This window comes from Salmo salar, chromosome 28 (genome assembly GCF_965601325.2).
Source record: "Salmo salar chromosome 28, fSalSal1, whole genome shotgun sequence".
Classification (NCBI taxonomy): domain Eukaryota; kingdom Metazoa; phylum Chordata; class Actinopteri; order Salmoniformes; family Salmonidae; genus Salmo; species Salmo salar.
This window is the reverse complement of record NC_138318.1, coordinates 6,095,443-6,118,503: the sequence shown is the minus strand read 5'-3', so window position 1 is coordinate 6,118,503 and position 23,061 is coordinate 6,095,443. Positions and strand designations below refer to the sequence as shown.

Genomic DNA, 23,061 nt, shown 5'->3' with positions numbered 1-23,061 from the left:
CACCAGACAAAAAACTGAGTTTAAATGACTAAGGTGTATGTAAACTTGGTAGAAAAATGAGTTTTAATGACTCCAACCTAAGTGTATGTAAACTTCCGACTTTCAACTGTACATCTGCCTGTAGTTATTGAACTCAACCTGCAGGAGGTTTGTTTGTTGTGGGGTGAAACAGCTGCAGGCAAGGTTCTGACAGATGGGTGTCTTGGTGGTGGCAAGGGCACACCCAAGAAACACCCACATCAAACTACACCCCCAAGGCAACTCATGTTTGGCTTCTGTCATGGTTGCCAGCATTTTTTGAGTAGCGAGCCAAAAATCTAGACCGTATTAGTGGGTGCAGTTCCCCTTTAATGAACCAAATTTGAAACTAGGCCGAATCAGAAAGTACAGTCACCCTTTAATTGGGGCATCCCAAGATGCTGACAAACAACTTTTCCTTGTAAATCTCTTTTCTTCAATTGATTCTCCAAACAGCAAGTGCAATGTTATATGAATCATGAGGTCTCTTATGCTGCTACGCTAACCTCCTGATCCAACTCTGTTGCTGTAATGTGCTTAAAGGCCCAGTGTAGTTAAATACTAGATTTTCCCACTGGGTTTTAAATACATTTTCACACTATGATGTTGGAATAATACTGTGAAATTGGGAAAATTATGATAATGCCATTTAGTGTAAGAGCTGTTTGAAAAGACGCCCTGAAATTTGGTGGGATGGAGTTTTGACATGCCTGGTGACATCACCACGCTGTACATTTAGTTAATAGACCAATAAAAAGAGTTCCAAACCTCTCTGACATTAATGGCTAGTTTTCCGTTTTCCCCTACCCACTCAGACCACTCCCTACCAAAATTCTTGCTTGAGAAATTGTTCTTTGCTAAAAAGCTATTTGTTTGTTTTCAATTAAAATGGTAAAAAAATAATCACAGTAAGCTACTTAATTGTTACCCAGAAATGATTTAATATTGAGATAAAAATGGCTGCATTGGACATAGACGTTAAGTCCCCGATATGGGGGACTTTGAGCAGTTCTGGACTGGTTCCGACTGACATTTTGGTGTACAAAGTGTTCTGTGAACAGGGTAGGGTTATAGTCCTGGAAAGACCCATCTGTCTGCGCCCCGCTCTCACTCTCTCAGTGGAACTGATTTGAAGTGTCATGCTTCAGACCCCACATTCCTGACTGATGTCTTGAGATGTTGCTTCAATATAGCCACACAATTGTCCTTCCTCATCATGCCATTTATTTTGGGAAGTGCACCAGTCCCTCCTGCAGCAAAGCACCCCCACAACATGATGCTGCCACCCCCGTGCTTTATGGTTGGGATGGTGTTCTTCGGCTTGCAAGCCTCCACCTTTTTCCTCCAAACATAATGATGGTCATTATGGCCAAACAGTTCTATTTTTGTTTTATCAGACCAGAGGACATTTCTCCAAAAAGTACGATCTTTGTCTCCATGTGCAGTTGCAAACCGTAGTCTGTCTTTTTTTATGGCGGTTTTGGAGCAGTGGATTCTTCCTTGCTGAGCGGCCTTTCAGTTTATGTCGATATAGGACTCGTTTTACTGTGGATATAGACACTTTTGTACCTGTTTCCTCCAGCATTTCACAAGGTCCTTTGCTGCTGTTCTGGGATTGATTTGCACTTTTCGCACCAAAGTACGTTCATCTCTAGGAGACAGAACGCGTCTCCTTCCTGAGCAGTATGACGGCTGCGTGGTCCCATGGTGTTTATACTTGCGTACTATTGTTTGTACAGATGAACGTGGTACCTTCAGGCGTTTGTAAATTGCTCCTAAGGATGAACCAGACTTGTGGAGGTCTACAATTTTTTTCTGAGGTCTTGGCTGATTTCTTTTGATTTTCCCATGTCAAGCAAAGAGGCACTGAGTTTGAAGATAGGCCTTGAAATACATCCACAGGTACACCTATATTTGACTTAAATTATGTAAATTAGCCTATCAGAATCCTCTCAAGCCATGACATCATTTTCTGCAATTTTCCAAGCTGTTTAAAGGCAGTCAAATTTGTGTATGTAAACTTCTGACCCACTTGAATTGTGATTCAGTGAATTATAAGGGAAATAATTTGTCTGTAAACAATTGTTGGAAAAAATTATTGTGTCATGCACAAAGTAGATGTCCTAACTCTCTTGCCAAAGCTATAGTTTGTTAACAAGAAATGTGTGGAGTGGTTGAAAAACAAGTTTTAATGATTCCAACCCAAGTGTTTGTAAACTTCCGACTTAAACTGTAAATCCGTCCAGTTATCTAGTAGAAGTTAACCGCTTAACGTTACCCTGAATTGTGAATTTCTCTGAATGTTGCGCCTCTTGTCGATGTCAGTGGTGTCTTCATAGTACTTCGCCTGGCTGGAAAGATAAAAGAAAATCTCCTCAAGGGATGCCATTGAAGTGCAAGCTATAGACAAACAGAAAGCTACAATAACAGTTACAGTAGCTAGCTAGCTAACGTTGGCTAAATAAAACTGTCTGGCTAGCCAGCTGGCTATCTAGCCAGGTACTGTAGCTGGTTAGCTGACTAGGCAGGCTGAGGTAGCTATCAACGTCAATCTAAAAACAGATTAAATTATTTATTCCTATTTAACAAATATGTGGTTAAGAAAGAGTGTTCTCTTTCCAGACTTTTCAGTCCTCTGAAGCAGCAGGTAGTCAGCAGGTTGTCACCGTCAAAAACACTGTCCTTGGAGAGAAACTCTGAGGTAATAATTTAGCGCGGACTGAGCGAACGTTTATGCTGTGAAAAAGAACTACAACTGCCCACATCCTCCTTCATTCGCGACCGCTACGAGGTAAAATAGAGCCGAGCAACCAGCATAGCAACGGGCGCTTTTGTTCATTACATAATCCGCTCAGAATTTTGCAAGGTCTAGCATCAGCCCTACCAACAGAAGCTAGAACTCATAGAATCCCATTGTGACGCAGAGGGGGACACTATTTGGCATGACAGGCCTCGTCATAGTATGTCTGCATTCAAATTGGCTGTCAGACACACTGTCTGCCATCTGCCCGGTAAAGCTGAAACGGGGATTCATCTGTGAAGAGCACACTTCTCCAGTGTACCAGTGGCCTTCAAAGGTTAGCATTTTCCCACCGAAGTTGGTTACTACGCCGAAATGCAGTCAGGTCAAGACCCTGGTGAGGACAACGAGTAAGCAGAGACAATTTCTGGCAGTTTGTGCAGAAATTCTTTGTTTGTGCAAACCTACAGTTTCATCAGCTGTCCGGGTGGCTGGTCTCAGATGATCCCTCGGGTGAAGAAGCTGGATGTGGAGGTCCTGGGCTGGCGTGGTTAGACGTGGTCTGCGGTTGTGAGGCCAGTTGGACGTATTGCCAAATTCTCTTGGGAAATGAACATTTAATTCTCTGGCAACAGCTCTGGTGGACATACACATGATAAGACATGCACTCTACACACACGTACACATTAATTTTGTATTGTAGGTATGTAGTAGTAAAGTAGTGGCCTGAGGGAACACACTTATGGTGTTGTGAAAAGTGTTAAGAAAGGTAATGTCATGTAATATTTAAAATTGTATATAACTGCCTTAATGTTGCTAGACCCCAGGAAGAGTAACTGCTGCCTTGGCAGTAGCTAATGGGGATCCATAAAATTACAAATACAAAATTCCTGCAGTCAGCATGCCAATTGCACACTCCCTCAAAACTTGAAACATATGTGGCATTGTGTTGTGTGACAAAACTGAACATTTTAGAGTGGCCTTTTATTGTCCCCCGCAACTGTGTAATGATCATGGTGTTTAATCAGCTCCTTGATATGCCACACTTGTAAGGTAGATTGATTTTCTTGGAAAAGGAGAAATGCTCACAAACAACATTTGAGAGAAATAAGCTTTTTGTGCTTATGGAACATTTCTGGGATCTTTTATTTCAGCTCACGGAACATGGGACCAACACTTTACATGTTGCGTTCATATTTTTGTTCAGTATATGTAAAAATGAACAATTTTCACATATACATTTACTGTCCATAAGTGGAGGCTGCTGAGGGGAGGACGGCTCATAATAATTGTCAGAACAGAGTAAATGGAATTGCATCAAACACATGGAAACCAAGCCATTAACATGAGCCCGTCCTTCCTAATTAAGGTGCCACCAACCTCCTGTTCTGTACATGTATTTCAGTTAGTAGACACACTTATCCAGAGTGACTTGCTCAAATAAGGTACATATCACAGTCATAGCAAGTAAAATGTTTTTGTCACTGTTACTGCGAATGTTGTTGCTGTTTGGGCCGGCTACTTGCAAAGGTATTTTTGTATTTTAAAATGCAAAATGCATGCATTTTAATTAAATACATACATTGATCTTTATGGTATTTTGTATCTGTATTTTGCTAATTGTATTTTGTCATTTGTACCCATCCATGATCAGAGTATATCTTTATCTATGTATTTCCAAATATCAGACATTTTATCAGATATAAGGATGCTCCAGATATGCATGTCCTTAATTTCATATATGGAGCTAGGATATTCTCCATAATGGGACAGTTTCTACGTATCCAATTCGGACCTCTAAAATCGCCCTGTTACCATAACGAGAAAACTAACTGGAACGAGCTAGCTAACATTAGCTAGCTGTCAGAAGGTGAGTGTAGCTGGTGCATGAAGTCAGGCGTACTTTACTCAAAAAAACAAAGGCACAAGGTAAACAAATACACTTGACCAATAACCAACGTTACGCACGGGTGAACACAGCACCTGTCGAAAAACCAGCCATCATGAACCGAACTGAACATAGAAATAATCACGCACAACAAACATGGGGGAAACAGAGGGTTAAATACATGAACATGTAATTGGATAATGAAAACCAGGTGTGTAGAAAATAAAGACAAAACCAATGGAAAATGAAAGATGGATCAGCGATGGCTAGAAGACCGGTGACGTCGACCGCCGAATGCCGCCCGAACAAGGAGAGGGACCAACCTCGGCGGAAGTCGTGACACTAGTGAAGTTGCTAGTTAGTTAGATTATATTAACCAGTAATACAAAATGTTAGCTGTCACCCTGAGGCTTGATAGGCGGTAAAAGCTATTATGTTATTTGTTAGCTAGGCTACCGATTATCTTGTACCCCCCATTAAGCCTATCTAGCTAGTGTTAGCCCTACTGGCTAATGGTCAAATTAGTTAACGCTCTTAATTCTAGGTACTAAGATTAACCATATATCAAATTAGCTGCTCACTTTAACGGTAACTTATTTGAGGTATTTTCTGAACAACTTCTCACCTAATTGTTTCTCTATTTGTCCGTTTCGACCACACTGTTTACACACTCATTTGTAATGCCAAAATTCCAAACTCATAGTTGGAACTCTGCAGCAGACTATATGTGATTCTTGTTGCTAGCCTACCAGTTACAGTGCTTTTAGCTTGTGGTTTGCTCTCTAGAGGGAAAACCAAAATTATAGTGTCTGAAATAATTATATTGATTTAATAATTGTCAAACTATTGAGCATGTCCTCAAAACTCAAATAAGCATCAGAAATGTCCTTATTTAGCATAGCAAAATCCATGTCAAGATACTGATATGGACCTCAGCCAAGAGCATGTGCTGAGAAAATATATATAAATATAAAATATATGTAGGCCTATATAGACAAAATAATATGTCCACATAGGCCTATCTCAGGACATCTAATGAGTCCATATCCGGCCATATCATGTATGATATCCCGAGGAAATCCCAAAATGATATGCACATGAAAGAAAATTATGGATTTTGTATTTGTGAAATTATTGAGCAGGTGCTGACAACTCAGAAATGCATCGGAAATTGTCTTTATTTTCAGCAAATCAAAAAGCATATCAAGATCAGGATATAGACCTCAGCGAAGAGATCCATATCTGGACTCAATATAGGTTCATATCATGAATGTGCTGAGAAAACACATATGCTTTGTATACAGTCAGTATTTGTCAACATGAAGAGAGAAAATAGGATGCCACATAGCTCAGGATATCGAAAGAGTCCATATCCGGCCATAGGAAATGTCCATGTGTGATATTTGGGGTAATCCCAATATCATATATGTCTAAAAGACACATCTGGATTCAGAATTTCAAATATGCATTGGAAATGGTCTGTATTGTCTAGAATATCCAGAACGTGTAATGTAAAGATATCTTTGATATGGATACTTTTCGCACAAACCCTAACACTATAAAGGTGTATATCAATTTAACTTGTTTTTTAATGATTTCTCGCTGATATGAAAGATAAGGTCATTATGCTTTCAAAGCCGTACCGCAAGCGATGCATGTTAATGTTCAAACTGCCGTTGGCTTTAACAAAACTCCCCCGTACAGAAGACGCCTTCGCCATTGACTCTTATATGTAATGTAATGGTATTGAGGGTTAGAAGGGCGTAGGCTAGAGTACATGCTGCTTTTTACAGGTTTTACACAAAATACATTATCGACATGTTCGTACAAACGTTGTCAGTATTTTAAACATAAGCACGACACAAATAGGCAGTCTAGCGACTTCATGTTCTTCTTAGCTGCTGAGTGACATGTAACTATTTACTCTTGCCATGACATCAGCATATAGGCTAGGGGTCACCAACAGGTCGATCGAGAGCTACCAGTAGCTTGCAGCCCACCTATGAGTAGCTCACCAAACAATTCTGATAGTACATGCAATTTTCACATGTTCCACCGCAAACTGTCATTAACAAATCTCACAAGTATCACAAGCTCCCAGCTACTATACCGTGTCTGAATCCTGGCTTAGGAAGGCCACCAAAAATCCTGAAATTTCCATCCCTAACTATAACATTTTCCGACAAGATAGAACTGCCAAAGGGGGCAGAGTTGCAATCTACTGCAGAGATAGCCTGCAGGGTTCTGTCATACTATCCAAGTCTGTGCCCAAACAATTCGAGCTTCTACTTTTAAAAATCCACCTTTCCAGAAACAAGTCTCTCACCGTTGACGCTTGTTATAGACCCCTCTCGGCCCCCAGTTGTGCCCTGAACACCATATGTGAACTGATCACCCCCCCCCCATCTATCTTCAGAGTTCGTACTGTTAGGTGACCTAAACTGGGACATGCTTAACAGCCCGGCCGTCCTACAATCTAAGCTAGATGCCCTCAATCTCACACAAATCATCAAGGAACCTACCAGGTACAACCCTAAATCCGTAACCATGGGCACCCTCTTAGATATCATCCTGACCAACCTGCCCTCTAAATACACCTCTGCTGTCTTCAACCAGGATCCCAGGGATCACTGCCTCATTGCCTGTGTGCGTACTAGGTCCACGGTCAAACGACCACCCCTCATCACTGTCAAAAGCTCCCTAAGACACTTCAGTGAGCAGGCCTTTCTTTCTAATTGACCTGGCCCGGGTATCCTGGAAGGATATTGACCTCATCCCATCAGTAGAGGATGCCCGGTTGCTCTTCAAAAGTGCTTTCCTCTCCATCTTAAATAAGCATGCCCCATTCCAAAAATGTAGAACTAAGAACAGATATAGCCCTTGGTTCATCCCAGACTTGACTGCCCTTGACCAGCACAAAAACATCCTTTGGCGTTCTGCATTAGCATCGAATAGCCCCCGCGATTTGCAACTTTTCAGGGTTGTCAGGAACCAGCATTCTCAGTCAATTAGGAAAGCTAAGGCTAGCTTTTACAAACAGAAATGTGCTTCCTGTAGCACTAATAAGAATAAGAGCACCTCCTCCTAGCTGCCCACTGCACTGAGGATAGGAAACACTGTCACCACCGATAAATCTACGATAATCGATCATTTCAACAAGCCTTTTTCCACGGCTGGCCATGCTTTTCAATTGGATCCCTACAAATCAGCTGGGCTAGACATCTGGACCCTCTCTTTCTACAATTATCCGCCAAAATTGTTGCAACCCCTATTGCTAGCCTATTCAACCTCTTTTTCGTATCGTCTGAGATCCCCAAAGATTTGAAATCTGCCGCAGTCATCGCCCTCTTCAAAGGGAGAGACACTCTAGACCCAAACTGTTATAGACCTATATCCATCCTGCTCTGCCTTTCTAAAATCTTCGAAAGCCAAGTTAATAAACAGATCACCAACCATTTAGAATCCCACCGTACCTTCTCCACTATGCAATCTGGTTTCCGATCTGGTCATGGGTGCACTTCAGCCACGGTCAAGGTCCTAAACGATATCATAACCTCCATCGATAAAAGACAGTACTGTGCAGCTGTCTTCATCGACCTGGACAAGGCTTTCGACTCTGTCAATCACCGCATTCTTATCGGCAGACTCAATAGCCTTGGCTTCTCAAATGACTGCCTCGTCTGATTCACCAACTACTTCTCAGATAGAGTTCAGTGTGTCAAATCGGAGGGCCTGTTGTCCAGAACTCTGGCAGTCTCTATGGGGGTGCCACAGGGTTCAATTCTCGGGCCGACTCTTTTCTCTGTATATATCAATGATGTCACTCTTGCTGCTGGTGATTCTCTAATCCATCTCTACGCAGACGACACCATTTTGTATACATCTGGCCCTTCTTTGGACACTGTGCTAACAAACCTCCAAATGAGCTTCAACACCATACAACACTACTTCCGTGGCCTCCAACTGCTTTTAAATGCTAGTAAAACTAAGTGCATGCTCTTCAACCGATTGCTGCACGCACCCTCCCGTCCGACTAGCATCACTACTCTGGATGGTTCTAACCTAGAATATGTGGACAACTACAAATACCTAGGTGTCTGGTTAGACTGTAAACTCTCCTTCCAGACTCACATTAAGCATCTCCAATCCAAAATGAAATCTAGAATTGGCTTCCTATTTCGCAACAAAGCCTCCTTCACTCATGCCGCCAAACTTACCGTCGTTAAACTGACTATCCTACCGATCCTTGACTTTGGCGATGTCATTTACAAAATAGCCCCCAACACTCTACTCAGCAAACTGGATGTAGTCTATCACAGTGCCATCCGTTTTATCACCAAATCCAATATACTACCCACCACTGCGACCTGTATGCTCTTGTTGGCTGGCCCTCACTACATATCTGTCGCCAAACCCACTTGCTCCAGGTCGTCTATAAGTCTTTGCTATGTAAAGCTTATCTCAGTTCACTGGTCATAGCAACACCCACCCGTAGCACGCAGCAGGTATATTGCACTGGTCAACCCCAAAGCCAACACTTCCTTTGGTTGCCTTTCCTTCCAGTTCTCTGCTGCCAATGACTGGACCGAAATGCAAAAATCTCTGAAACTGGAGTCTTTTTAAAAATGTTGTCTTATGTTCGTTTATGTGTAACTCTGTGTTGTTGTTTTTGTCACACTGCTTTGCTTTATGTTGGCCAGGTTGCCGTTGTAAATGAGAACTTGTTCTCAGCTGGCCTACCTGGTTAAATAAAGGTGAAATAAAAAATCATCAACACAACATTGACATTACCCCACCCCTGGTTAGCCACTATTAGCTTAAAAAGCCAAACCTAAAACAATATCTGCCAATTTATTTACAGTAATATTGCCCCTGTCTGTCTGTGTGGTGCGTGCGTTTGTTTATCACTGTGTACATAGCCAGTTGATGTGATAACCATCTTGAGGGTTGACAGAAATACTTTCCCCAAAACGTTCTCAATTAAATGTTAACTGCAAAGTAGGCTTACCTGGCAGAAGTGTATATCATGAGTAAGTATATAATTTGTATTTATTATGTTATTTGCACACTTTACCATGAAATGAGCAGCAGCAGAACAGAAACAACATATCAGAGAGCACATTCCTCATTCCTCACAAAGGACCAGATGCGTAATTACATTTTACATTTTTTCCCCAGACCTTAAATAAATTGTCTTCTGATGTGATTTAAGCATTTACATGGACTCAGGAAGTCAAATTTCGTTGTTTCTCTATGAACAATGGCCATTTTGAGAGTAAATCAAATAAAACAATCTAAAGCCAGGAAAAATAAAACTGAGAAACATAATTACGGAAATTATAAAACATCACTTGGGAGAAAAATCTCAGATTTTATAGGGCCCCCCTTAGAGTTGCAGAGGAGAATAAACTGCCTATTTGAATGCTATTCAAAAAATGAGAAGCTCGCAACACGTTGAATATTTACATGTTTAACAAGTCTACCTAGTTGTAGTTATACACGTGCTGCGTACAACGAATCAGCAAGTCGGAAATCTTCACGTTTTTAGTTCCGACTACTACGTGAACAGATCTGTCCTGTTTGTGCAACTGCAATATCTGTTACAATAGAGAAGGTTATAGCTAAGACAGTATAGTACGAAGGTATGCAGAAACTGCCTCTACAATAGAAATCCCAGATCACACTTGTAGGCGATGACATGGAGACGTTGGCTAGCCAAGCACATGCACAGAAATACGTCACGGTGTGTAACGGTCGTCTTGCGTTCAAATCAAACGATTTAAAGTAGCTTTTGACGAAAATGAAAACACGTCAGTTTGTCACTTTTACGAGGTTGGGATAATAACATGTTCATTAATACATTGGCTAGAATCTAGGTTGTGCCTTTAAATTTCGAGAAAATTAACAAATAAGGAATATTTTTTTCTTTCATTGACTTCTCAAAAGCCAAAACCCGCTTGGTCTGCTTGGTTTGTTTCGCAAGCATTCCCGGAAGTCTCCAGATGTTAGAATACCACCTAAATAATACAGACAGTAACGCCTCGATCACGCCGACAGTGTCATTGCATTTTGGCACATCATAAGTGTTGGTGCTGACATCTTCAGGACAGGAATACCGGTTTACTTAACGGAGGAATAAACACACATGTTCATCATTGGTGTTTTAACCAGAACAGGGGAAAATGCACTTTATTTATTTTCGCACATGCGCAGTCATACATCTCTCATAGGGCATGACTGTACCAGTGTAAGAACACAACTCAACAACATATTAGTCCACATGCCAACACCCCCACTTGCTCTTATACTGTACAAGTCGTATTCAACCTAACTTTATCAACACATTTAGCTTACAGTTATTCATCTCACAAATGTCAGTTTATATTCCAAACATGTAACCCAAGAATTTTTCATTTTTGAACTTCGTTAAAGGTTTAGTCAAAACATCTGCAGCCATGTCTGCCGTTGGACAATATTCAATACTTATTTTACCATCACTGAGTGCAGATCGAATGAAATGATATCTGATGTCGACATGTTTACATCTCTGACGACATACTGGGTTCTTTGACAGAGCAATTGCACCTTGGTTATCTTCAAAGATTGTTACTGGTGTATATTGGCACTCACTATCCATCTCGCCCAATAACTGTACAAGGTACAAACTTTCTTGTGTAGTAGCAGCCAGTGCCGTGTACTCTGCTTCACATGTAGATAAAGCTACTGTTGGCTGCTTCTTAGACCTCCATGAAATGACAGGTCCACATTTAGTTAAACTAAAACAATACCCTGTTATGCTTCGTCTGTCACTTTGATCTGCTGCCCAATCAGCATCACTATATGCTACGAGGTTGAGTTTTTCCACCCCCTTTTTGTAACACAACTCCTGATTCATTGTTCCCTTCAAGTACCTCAACACATGTTTAGCTGTTATCCAGTGTTGCTCTTTTGGTTCTGATAGGTATTTTGACAGCTTGCTGACAATCCAACTGATATCCGGTCTTGTACATGTCATCACATATATCAAGCTGCCTATCACTTCACGATACCTTTTTGAATCAATAAGTTCACCATCACCATCAAAGTTTAGTTTTTGTTCACATGGTGTTGACCTTGTTTTACAGTCTGACATACCAAACCTTTCCAGTATCTTGGTTATGTACCTTGTTTGGTTCATCGTTATTTTCCCTTCACTTTGTGTAAAATCAATGCCTAGGAAATGTCCAAGCCTCCCAAGATCTTTCATCTTAAATTTTTCACTTAACATTTCTTTTACACTTGTGAGTGAGTCACTATCACTAGCAGCGATAATTAGATCATCGACCCAAATTATCAAAATGATCCTTTCTGTTGCAGTTTGTTTGTTATAAACACAGTGATCAGCTGGGTTCTGTGTAAAACCATTTTCACTAAGGTGATCATGCAACATTTTGTTCCAGTTCCTTCCTGACTGTTTCAGGCCGTACAGTGACTTGTTCTGTTTGCAGACTAGTTGCTCACCTGTATCTGACCTGACTTCAAAACCCTCTGGTTGCTCCATGTACACTTCACAGTCAATAGGAGCATGTAGATATGCTGTTTTGACATCCATCTGATGTAACTCTAAGTCATACTGAGCTGCTAGCTGCATCAAACAGCGTATTGATGTCATATTTGCAGTTGGAGAAAAAGTCTCCTTATAGTCTATTCCTGCCACTTGACTATACCCCTTTGCAACATATCTTGCCTTGTATGTCTCAGTCTCATCTGAATTGTTTTTGACCGCATAGACCCACCTGCCCCCCACTGCATTTTTACCCTCTGGCAGTGTGGTTAATGTGAATGTATCATTTTCCCTAAGGGAATCCATCTCCTCCTTCATAGCAGTAGCCCAAATCTCTGATTTTGGTGAAATCATTGCTTCTTTGAAGGTTTGTGGTGCATTGCACATTACTCTGTAGCAGTAGTCAACACTAGGTGGTATCTGGTCATCACATTTCACTTTACACTCATAGTCTTTTAAGTACTGGGGTTTCTTCCTCGCTCTGTCTGGATAGCGTGGACTCTGACCATCTGAAGTCTCAATTTGCACATCTTGTGTCTCTTCTGAGTTTTGATCTTCCATCTTGGCTTTCGGCATGGGGTTTTCAAATCTCTCCCCATGAAGATCATCACTGTTTTCCAAATCTGTCTGAGTTTGGTGTTCGACTACACCTTTTGTAACACACTTGACTAATCTGTTTTTAAGACCTTTCCCAGTGTCTGGGTAGTAGACTAGGTATGCTGGACTATTTTTATCATACCCGACAAAAGTACCCTTTTCACATCTTGAGTGTAACTTTTTCTTGTTCTGTCTATATGCATAGCAAACAGATCCAAATTCTTTCATCTTTGAAAGATCAGGCTTTCTCCCAGTAAACATGTAGTGTGGAGTCTGTCCTACACGCTTATTGTAACACCTATTGCGAATGAGTAAGGGGCTGAAGTTTCATGTCTTATGGCGTTCTTACTGAGCAGTGACTGGAACTCTTTGGCTGTGAATTCTGTGCCATTATCTGACCTGACACACTTTATTTTCCCATAAGGGGCCACATCAGCAATAAACTTCTCAGTAGCTTTTACAGTATCACTCTTTGCTTTTAGGAAATACACAAAAACTGCCCCTGATTAATCATCCGTAAATGCTAGAGTATATCTGAACCCATCTTTCGCCTCTGGCTCAATAGGGCCAGCCAAATCAGTGTGCACAAGCTCAAGAGCCGCTTTTGCCTTTTCATCAGGCTCTCTGTTTCTGCTCTGAACAAATTTTCCCTGAGTGCAGATTTCACAGTTGAGGGTAGATTTGTCAATCTTACCTGTGATTTTCATTCCCTCTGTCACATTTTCTAACTTTGACACATCCTCAAAATTACAGTGGCCAAGAATTTTGTGCCATGTGTGAATATCATAGCACCCATGACACCCATCATCATTTTCATCACCTACAGTGTTAAGATAGTAAAGTCTATCGTACTCCTCGATGTCAAAAGTGGTACCGTTCTTGTGGATGAGCTTGTTACACCCCTGTCGAAAGTTGACTGAAGCTCTGTTGGCTGTCGCTGCTTTAACAGAGAAAATGTCCTGTGGAAACGACGGCACGTACAGCGCCTTCGTCAGCGTTGTTTTTACCCGACGACCCGTGTTGTTTCTCAGGTAAACCTCCGCTGCACCTCTCATCTCCGCGACACCATTCGTTCTTGTTCCGTCAGCCAGCTCCACGGAATGTTTTTCCGGTTTGAAAGTCTCGTCAAACTCCTTAAACTTCCCGATGTCCGTGACTATATGTGACGTTGCTCCCGTATCAACCATCAGCCCTTTCTGTTTCAGTCCACTAACCTGACAGTCACTTATTCTGAATGCAAATGTGTGGCTTTCAGCATCTGTTGCTTGTTTCACATTGTCTCTTCTTTTTCGTCTGCAATTTGCGTCAGTATGAGTGGAGCTCTTGCAAAAACTACACCACTGTCTCCGTTCTTTGCGCTCTCCAGTAACGGTACATTCCCGGGCCTTGTGCCCTTTCTGGCCACAGTTGAAGCAGGTTATCTCGGTCCCTTTATCTCTCCCTCTTGGCCAGCTAACTTTAATGTTACTTGCCTTCATCACGTTGTCGTCAGTGGAAATGGCGCTAAACTTCTCGGTGCTTTCATAGCTCCTCAACTTGGTTTTGAACTTGCCAAAAGTTGTCGGCTTGTCACTCTGCGTTATGTGGATGGCAAACGGCTTAAATGATTCGGCAAACCTTTCAGAATCATTGCAATCAACAGCCCATCACTTAAAGTCTCTTCAGCATTTCTCAGTGCTGTAATAGCCGTCTCAGCACGAATGATATAGTCCGTAACACTTTCGTCAGCGGCTTTCTGAAGAGAAGTTAGTTCAGTGTAGAGGCTAATCACACGTGGCTTCCCTTTACCTGTATAATGTCCTCAATATCTTCAACGCTTTTCTCCCATCATCTGCTGCTTCTCTCATTATCAGGGAAAGACTTTTATCATCCAAAACCTGTATCAATTCGGCGTAGGCTTCTTCATTTTTCTCTCCGTCTTCTTCATCTTCATCCACGCTCAATATGGCGGCCTTTAGCCCAAGCAAACGCAAGTGCCCCAAAAACTTTGTCTCCCATAACTCGTAGTTTTTTTCATCTCCGTCGAAATATAATCTATTCCATCGGCTTCCATGTTCCCTCCTGGGCCCATAACCTGTTGGTGCTGACATCTTCAGGACAGGAATACCGGTTTACTTAACGGAGGAATAAACACACATGTTCATCATTGGTGTTTTAACCAGAACAGGGGAAAATGCACTTTATTTATTTTCGCACATGCGCAGTCATACATCTCTCATAGGGCATGACTGTACCAGTGTAAGAACACAACTCAACAACATATTAGTCCACATGCCAACAATAAGTACATTAATTTCCAATGGAAAGCTGTGTTTGCCTTGCAACATTGATTTACAGTTGCTGTGTGTTCTGTGTGGTGCATAGATTGGATTTATCACCCTATCAAATCAAATTGTATTTGTCACATGCGCCAAATACCACAGCTGCAGTAGACCTTACAGTGAAATGCTTACTTACAAGCCCTTAACCAACAATGCCGTTTTAAGAAAAATAAGTGTTAAGTAAAAAATAGGCAGACGGCTTTGCAGAAATGGTAGCAGAAGGTGTATGTTGAACTTTTGTTGCGCAAAATGGTATGCAGCATTTTTGTGGATTTTTGTGCAACTACATACACCTTCTGCTACCATTTCTGCAAAGCCGTCTGCTTATTTATTTACTTAACACTTATTTTTCTTAAAACTGCATTGTTGGTTATGGGCTTGTAAGTAAGCATTTCACTCTAAGGTCTACTACACCTGTTGTATTTGGCGCATGTGACAAATACAATTTGATTTGATAGGGTGATAAATCCAATCTGCACCACACAGAACACATTGCAACTGTAAATCAATGTACTATCGGTGTGATCCAAGCACAATAGGTTTTGGTATACCAGAAGTACATTCAATTCCAGTAGAGCTGCGTTTGTCTTGCAGCCTTGCGTTGCAGAGGCAGCTGCAGTGCGTACTGTGTTGGATTTATTGAACGTATGCATCAAATTGCATGCTTAGACGGCTTGGTAGAAATGGTAGCAGAGGGTGAAGGTTGAACTTTTGTTGCACACATATCCAGATAATGCTGCATACCATTTTGCGTGTGTTTCACTGTCGGCATAAAGTACGTGGTAGGGAGTGGGGGAACGGACTCATGTACCAGCGCTTGTTGATGACGTATCAGTTATTCTAGCAGACGCAATGGAGGTAGAGGCAACAAATGAAGATTGCTCCTGGCTTCCTTTTATTCTTGATATTATAAAATGGTAAATCAATTCCGCTGCTTTTTTTATTGTGCATGTTCCCATACCCTTCACATAAAGCTTTTCGTTATGTGTACTCCTCTCGTGTGAGGCCAACGTTTGTAAGATAACGTTATTTAGTTAGCTAGAACCATGGTAACGCTACCCGGCTAGCTTACTAGCGATAGTTTGTTTTGATTGTGGCTTTGAAGTGTTAGGTATAGCTTAGCACATAATAGATGCAGTCAGAGCATAGGTGTAGCTGTCAAGGCCTCATGTGCCTTGTTACTTTAGTATGCACTTTCACACGGCATTATTATGACTACATCTATAGCTAAGTAGCTTTGGTCCAGGGCGTTACGTGCTGCTTGCTAAGGCTGGGATCAGCGGCATCAACAAACTGTACTTCATAAGAAACCGCTATGTAAGCCTAAAGTCTTGTTGAAATATTTTCTCCCTTTCTAACAGCATGGATAAAGACAGTATGGATGTGAACCAAGAGCTGACCAAGCTAAAGACTAAGATTCAAGAGACCAGGGAGAAGATCCTAGCCATGCCTGAGATAGAGTCCAGTCCTGGGGAGCAGCAGGAGCAGCTGAAGACCATGAGAGAGAAGGTGGACACCAAGACACAGCTCCTACAAAAATACAAGGGCCTCTGTGTGTTTGACTCTCCCAAATCATAGAGGGATGGGGACAACATTATGGTGAATGGATTATCAGGGCATGGACAGAAAAGACTAAGTTTGGCATCCAAACAAATTTAGCTAGGTTTCACTGTTGTTTCACTTCAAGTTAAATAATGGTGAGTGCAGCATTCAGTTTGGTTTAACCAGGCTACAAAGACTGACCTTTTTATGCCAAATGTGTTCATCATTCAGTGAATTCATAGCTTGGCTTCTTTCAATGTAGGTAGGTACTGACTGTTTGATATAGGGCAATTGTAGAACATAATAATTATCAATAAGAAGTGTTAAATAGTGTATATTTAGCTGATTTTATTGTTGTATTGTAGAAATAAACACATTTCATTGGGCTTTTTTTTTTGTTATTCTCAGTTATGTGGATGGTATCTGAAGTATTCGGTCATAACAATGATTGGTAGACATAGCAAAGCAAATTCCTGGAAAGGCCTAGGCTATTGAAGTACCAACACAAAGCAGTCATCTGCCAAGAGAGAACTCCATATTAATTAGCATTGTAATTACACGTTTCAGCCATTAAACCAAAGGGAAGAACAATGTTACAGAAGGCAGGGGAATTATTTATATTGGAACGCTTGTAGAAGATCATGTCTCAGTCTTTGCAGGATAGGTGTAATCAAGACATGCATGTCACTTTTCTTGTATATGAATTTACAGGACAAGCTGAGCTAAAGGGGTAAGTTGAGTCACCCTATCATTTGACCAAATATTTAGGAAGAGGTCATCATTTCATGGAGTGTCAAGGAAGAAACCACATGAAAAAAGTGGTAAGAAAGTTAAGTCAGAAAAAAATATATTTTTGCCAAGTCAAATTAATGTATTATGTTAGCGGTTTCATGATGCTTGTATCTAAACCAAAGGAGATGGTTTTAAGATTGTTTGATACATCAGTTGGGGTCTCTAACCTTCAATATGAGGTCTTAAACCCAGCATGAAGGTATATCCTTGTAGCTGTGTGGGCTAATATAGTTAAAATGTTTACCTTGGGGTAAGTTGAGACAATGGCAAGTTTTAAGTGTTTTCTTCCCAGGTGTAATTTATTTTACCTTTATTTAACTAGGCAAGTCAGTTAAGAACAAATTCTTATTTTCAATGACAGCCTAGGAACAGTGGGTTGTCTGCCTTGTTCTGGGGCAGAACAACAGATTTTTGCCTTGTTAGCTCAGGTATTTGATCTTGCAACCTTTCGGTTACTAGTCCAATGCTCTAACCACTAGGCTACCTGCCGCCCCAAGGCATCACTGGGATATGAGGTAACAACAAGGCCTGACCTATGTTAAAAGTGTTTTAAAAAGTACAAAGTGTTAAGCCTATGTTAAAAAATGCTTAAAATTATTCAAAGACAAAAAAGTGATTGTAATTGTGTTGAATTGTGTTTGGGAAGTAAAGATAGACATGGTTTTAAAAAGGTAGTAGTAATATTTCATTCAGTACAGAATTTGCAGGCGGCTTAACTTACCCTGTTCCGCGGCTCAGTTTACCCCATACCCGGGGTAAATTGTGCCATGAGACCACTTTTTTTGGACAAGCTATGAATTCTGATTATTTCCAGGGATGCACAACATCCTAAAAGATACAATATGTACATTACAGTTATTTAGCAGACGCTCTTATCCAGAGCGACTTACAGTAGTGAATACATACATTTAATTTCATGCATTTTTAATTTTATTTTTGTACTGGCCCCCCCCGTGGGAATCAAACCCTCAACCCTGGCGTTGCAAACACCATGCTCTACCAACTGAGCCACAGGGAAGGTGTAGAAATCTTTGTTAAAAAGAATACTATATTTCAACATACCCCACTCTCCCATCCACAGGACGGGGCTGAATTTTATGTGTTGAGATGTTTCTGGTTGGATGAAGGTTTAGAACAGGACTACAGTATGTGCTTTAGTCTGGTAGGAAAGACTTGTTCTTTCTGTTGATGCTCTCTTGTAGGACATTACATGTACCAACTGTTATATTTTCTGTGTCATGGTGTGGGCAGAAGCATGTAGGCTTAGGATATACTTTCTTATCATGCTTTATTGTATGGCATTTCACATGTTTGTGTTTGTCCCTAAGGAGTGTAATCTTTGAATTTTGCACCCCCCTTTGCCCTCAGAACTGTAACTCAGTAAAATCTTTGAAAATGTTGCAGGTTCCGTTTATATTTTTGTCCAGTATACTTTCCCACTGGGCACAGACATCAATTCAACATATATTCCATGTTGGTTTAATGTAATTTCATTGAAACTACGTGGAAACAACGTTGATTCAACCAGTGTGTGACCAGTGGATTGGTTAGGTCTATAATAAGCCAATAGTGCAAAAGGTGAAAAGCTGAGAAAGTGCATGGCCCTTTAATTATGTTCCCACATCCAAGTAGGCTAAATTCTTTCTCAATCTGTAAACTTGTGGTGTGGGATCATTTGGCTCTCAACTGTCTTGAATGCTAGACTGCTCATTGCAGCTTATTTCATTAATTCATGCTTTGGTGTTTAGCCTAGGTAGTTCCCCTAGATAAAGTATCTAGGCCTACTAGGTGCAGGGAGTGATGAGTGAATAGAGTGGGCCATTTCAAAACACTTGTGAGAAGAAAAGCATAAAGAAACAGAAGATTCAGATTTTTGTATTTATTTTTTTCCAGTTCTTTTTTTTCTTTACTTGCAAAAGTTGACGTCGACGTACAATAATAAATATACATTCACAATATAAAATTGTTCAGATTGCAACATTTAAGTTTAATTATCTGTTATAAAATGTATAACAAAATGTAAACAACATTCTTCACATTGTACTCCACGCCAGGAGTCTGTTTTCTCGCCTGTCTGTTAAGATGTCTAAACAACACATTTTACAGATTTGTTGTGAATAATTTCACAATATTTTAAGCCACATCACATAAGGCTCTGGTCTAACAGAACAAAGTAGCTAACATTCTTAAATGTCTCGCGGACATGTAACATGCGCTTCCACGTTTGTGGAGAGGTTGAATCTAGACAGTGTCATTGCGCCTGGAGCTCATAGGCTTTCGGCATCGCTGTTTCTCAAGTGTCCCCACTAAGGGCAACGGAAGCGGCATGGGCAGCCTTGCGCGCCCAAACCCCGTCTGTCAGGTGCATCACAAATGAAGCATATCCTTTTAGGTTACAATATCTTCCATAAGATTAATCTCACAGTCTTAGCTGATAATACATCTCTCTTTATCCTTTCCCTGCCCGCCACCGATTGCCTTCTCCTTTATGTACATCAAGTCACTGTGGACGCTCGGGCGCCGGGCGAATGGTGCCACGATGCCATACGCGTCTCCATCGTTTTTCTTGTTCTTATTTTTCAGTGACTTAGTGCGAAGCATGTCGCAGTACTGCACCGAGACCTTACGGTGGAGGTCCGGGCTCATCTCATTGGGTAGCTTGGCCATGGTGAATAGGGTCTGGAACATTTGGTCCACGTTGGTGTTGCGCTTGGCTGATATCTCAAAGTATGCGCACTGCTCATCTCCAGCCACCAACTGCTCAATCTCTTCACTCTGCACCTCCCGGTAAAACTCCCGGTCGCCCTTGTTGCCGCAGATAACCAGAGGCACGTCAACGTTCTCCTTGGTCTTGTTTTTTAGGCAAGACTTGGTCTCAATTATCTGTCGCTTGAGCCTCTGAACCTCCTGGAAGGAGTCTCTGTTGTCTAAGCTGAAGACCAGGATAAAGACATCACCTGAATGGAAACAAGAGAAAGAAGGGATTTAGTATCAGAGCTTCTATGAAACACAGTGACATATGCTACAGTATTTCAACGAGTAATAACTACAAAGACGCACAAATAGCGTTATTGAACATGCACACTATTTGAGTTGCAATAACCAGAGATGGAATAAGATATTTACCTGTCAGTATGGATAGTCTCCTCATGGCAGGGAATGGGTGGTTGCCTGAGGTATCCAATATGTCCAGTTGGTATACATCTCCCTTAATGCAGTACATTTTCCTGTGAAAGTCCTCTATGGTCGGCGTATACTGCTCATCGAATCTCCCGTTCAGAAACTGAGACACGATGGCTGTTTTGCCCACCTTGGTGGACCCCAAAATCACCATCCTACAACAGTTCTTCGCCGGTATATCAAAGTCGTTCTCTGAAGGCGACATTTTCTTGATCATAATTGTAAAGTAAGAGTGCGTAGAGTGGTTCCAATATGTGCTCACTCGTCGTTTCTTTTATTTTCAGCCAAAGTTGGATTCAACAGTTGGCGATCGTTTCAAGTTCTCAGTGCGCTCTGTTCAGTCTGTCTGAACTACGGGGACCGCCAGCTATTTAAGCAGAAAGCAGAGCCCTCCCCTCTTCCGACGTCACGGTACTCAATGCTCTATTGAGAGTAGAAGGGAAAGGGTAACAGGTGCCTGCTGATGCGTCTGTCAGTTCCAGGGAATACGAGACTATGAGAACTGCGTGACCAACTACCTTTGGGGACTGGGACAGATAAGCATTGTAGCTTGCACATAAGAAGAAAGCATTGAGCAGATAAGCATTAAACAAAGCATTACCTCGACTTAGACAGTTGGGCATATTTAACTATCTAGTCTACACTGAGTATACCAAACATTACGAAGAACAATAATATTGAGTTCCCCACCGCCATTTGCCCTCGGAACAGTCTCAATTCTTCAGGACATGGACTCTACTAGGTGTCGAAAGCATTCAACAGGGATGTTGGCCCATGTTGACTCCAATACTTCCCAGTTGTGTCAAGTTGGCTGGATGTCCTTTGGGTGGTGGACCATTCTTGATACACACGGGAAACTGTTGAGCATGAAAACCCAGCAGGGTTGCAGCTGTTGTGCAAATCAGTGCGCCTGGCACCTAAAACCATACCCCGTTCAAAGGCACTAACATTTTTTGTCTTGCCCGTTCACCCTCTGAATGGCACAGATACACAATCCATGTCTCAAAAATCCTTCTTTAACCTGTCTCCTCCCCTTCATATACATTGATTGAAGAGGATTTAACAAGTGACATAAGGGAGCATAGTTTTTTATCTGGATTCACCTGGTCAGTCTATGTCATGGAAAGAGCTGTTCTTAATTTTTTGTACACTCAGTGTGTTGTGTGTAATGCTCGCTTTCTGCAATATTAGGCCTACTTTGTTAATAATTACACTCTTTCTGACATTTGGCCAGTATTTATTCTGTTTGGAATGATGTTGAACCTTGGACAATTTTAGTAATATCAAAACTAAAGAACAGAATCGAACATAATGTGACTCAAAATAGGCTGCAGTAACCTAGCCTTCTTCATACCAGGCATTCCCAATGCGTCAGAGCAGTAGGCCTACACAATCTGCGCTTTTACAATATATCTGTTTCAGATAGTGCTTTTAATTAAAAACTCCATGCACGTTCAGCCAGGTGGAAATTAAATTGTCATTCCAGACATTGCACTAAAGTAATTTCACTCAAGTGTAACAAAACGTAGTCTAGTGTTATTCAATTGTGCACTCAGATGATTACTATTAGGCTAACACTGATACAATTAATTATGCTAAAGGAATAGTTCACCCAAATGACAAAATTACATATTGGTTTCCTTACCCTGTAAGCAGTCTATGGACAAGGTATGACAACAATCCATGCTTTGGTTTTGTTTTCCTGACCACTGTTTCAAATGCTAACTGTTTAGCATTTGTGGCACAAATCCAATGCAAGTCAATAGTACCTTCATTAAGATTTTTGCACTTCATGTCCAATTCATCCTAAAAGTATATACAAATTGATTGTGTCACTCAAAGAAGTTACTTATAGATGTGATTTTGTAATTTGGGAGACTATCCCTTTCAGCTTTAATTCAATTATTTGAAATGTGCACTCCATTAATGCATTTGTGCATAGTTCTTCATTCAAGGCACCAGTCAAAAGAAGCCTCTCATGGAAGCGGAGAACATTTGTGTATTTACAAGGCCTACCACAAAGGGGCACTCATGTTACAACCAGCACAGGTGCTTTGGCAAACACATTGCAGTGAAATACAATTGTGCTTTGTGTGATTTATTAACCATAGAAGCAGTCAGTAAGAAATATGACACTTTGCAGCATTTAGTGTGTGGATATGGCTGCATAATGCATAGTGTGTGTGTGTGTGTGTGTGTGTGTGTGTGTGTGTGTGTGTGTGTGTGTGTGTGTGTGTGGTGTACACGTGTACATATGTGCTTACATGTTTTCCTGTATGTGTATATGTGCATGCATGTACCTGTGTCTCTATGACTATTTCAACCTGCACCTGCTCAAGGAAACTGTGTACTCATGTTAAGAACCCAATAATCAGTCTTCTCAGAAACCTAGAACTGAAATCTCCCATAATTGCATCAGCTGCTCGATTAGGTTCTGGGG

At 41.2% G+C, this 23,061-nt stretch overlaps 1 protein-coding gene and 1 non-coding gene across 2 annotated transcripts; one reads left to right on the top strand and one right to left on the bottom strand.

The window, feature by feature from the left end:
* The first annotated feature begins 15,889 nt into the window (after positions 1-15,889).
* LOC106589335 (uncharacterized) lies at positions 15,890-17,035 on the top strand. The gene is made up of 2 exons (XR_014383017.1): positions 15,890-16,024; positions 16,469-17,035. It is a non-coding gene; the product is annotated as an uncharacterized LOC106589335 (transcript).
* Positions 17,036-19,305: 2,270 nt separating this feature from the next.
* On the bottom strand, positions 19,306-20,973 carry LOC106589334 (dexamethasone-induced Ras-related protein 1). Its single transcript, XM_014179178.3, has 2 exons — positions 20,568-20,973; positions 19,306-20,398 (listed from the first exon to the last, which is right to left on the bottom strand). The coding sequence occupies exons 1-2, from the start codon at positions 20,836-20,838 to the stop codon at positions 19,869-19,871; spliced, it is 801 nt and encodes a 266-aa protein (XP_014034653.1). The 5' UTR covers positions 20,839-20,973; the 3' UTR covers positions 19,306-19,868.
* Positions 20,974-23,061: the final 2,088 nt, after the last annotated feature.

Bases quoted from the DNA above. Each gene is read 5' to 3' on its own strand.
- LOC106589334 (XM_014179178.3), bottom strand. From the start codon at position 20,838: ATGATCAAGAAAATGTCGCCTTCAGAGAACGACTTTGATATACCGGCG. The intron at 20,399-20,567 runs GTAAATATCTTA...GTTTCCATTCAG, and splicing joins GAGACTATCCATACTGACAG to GTGATGTCTTTATCCTGGTC.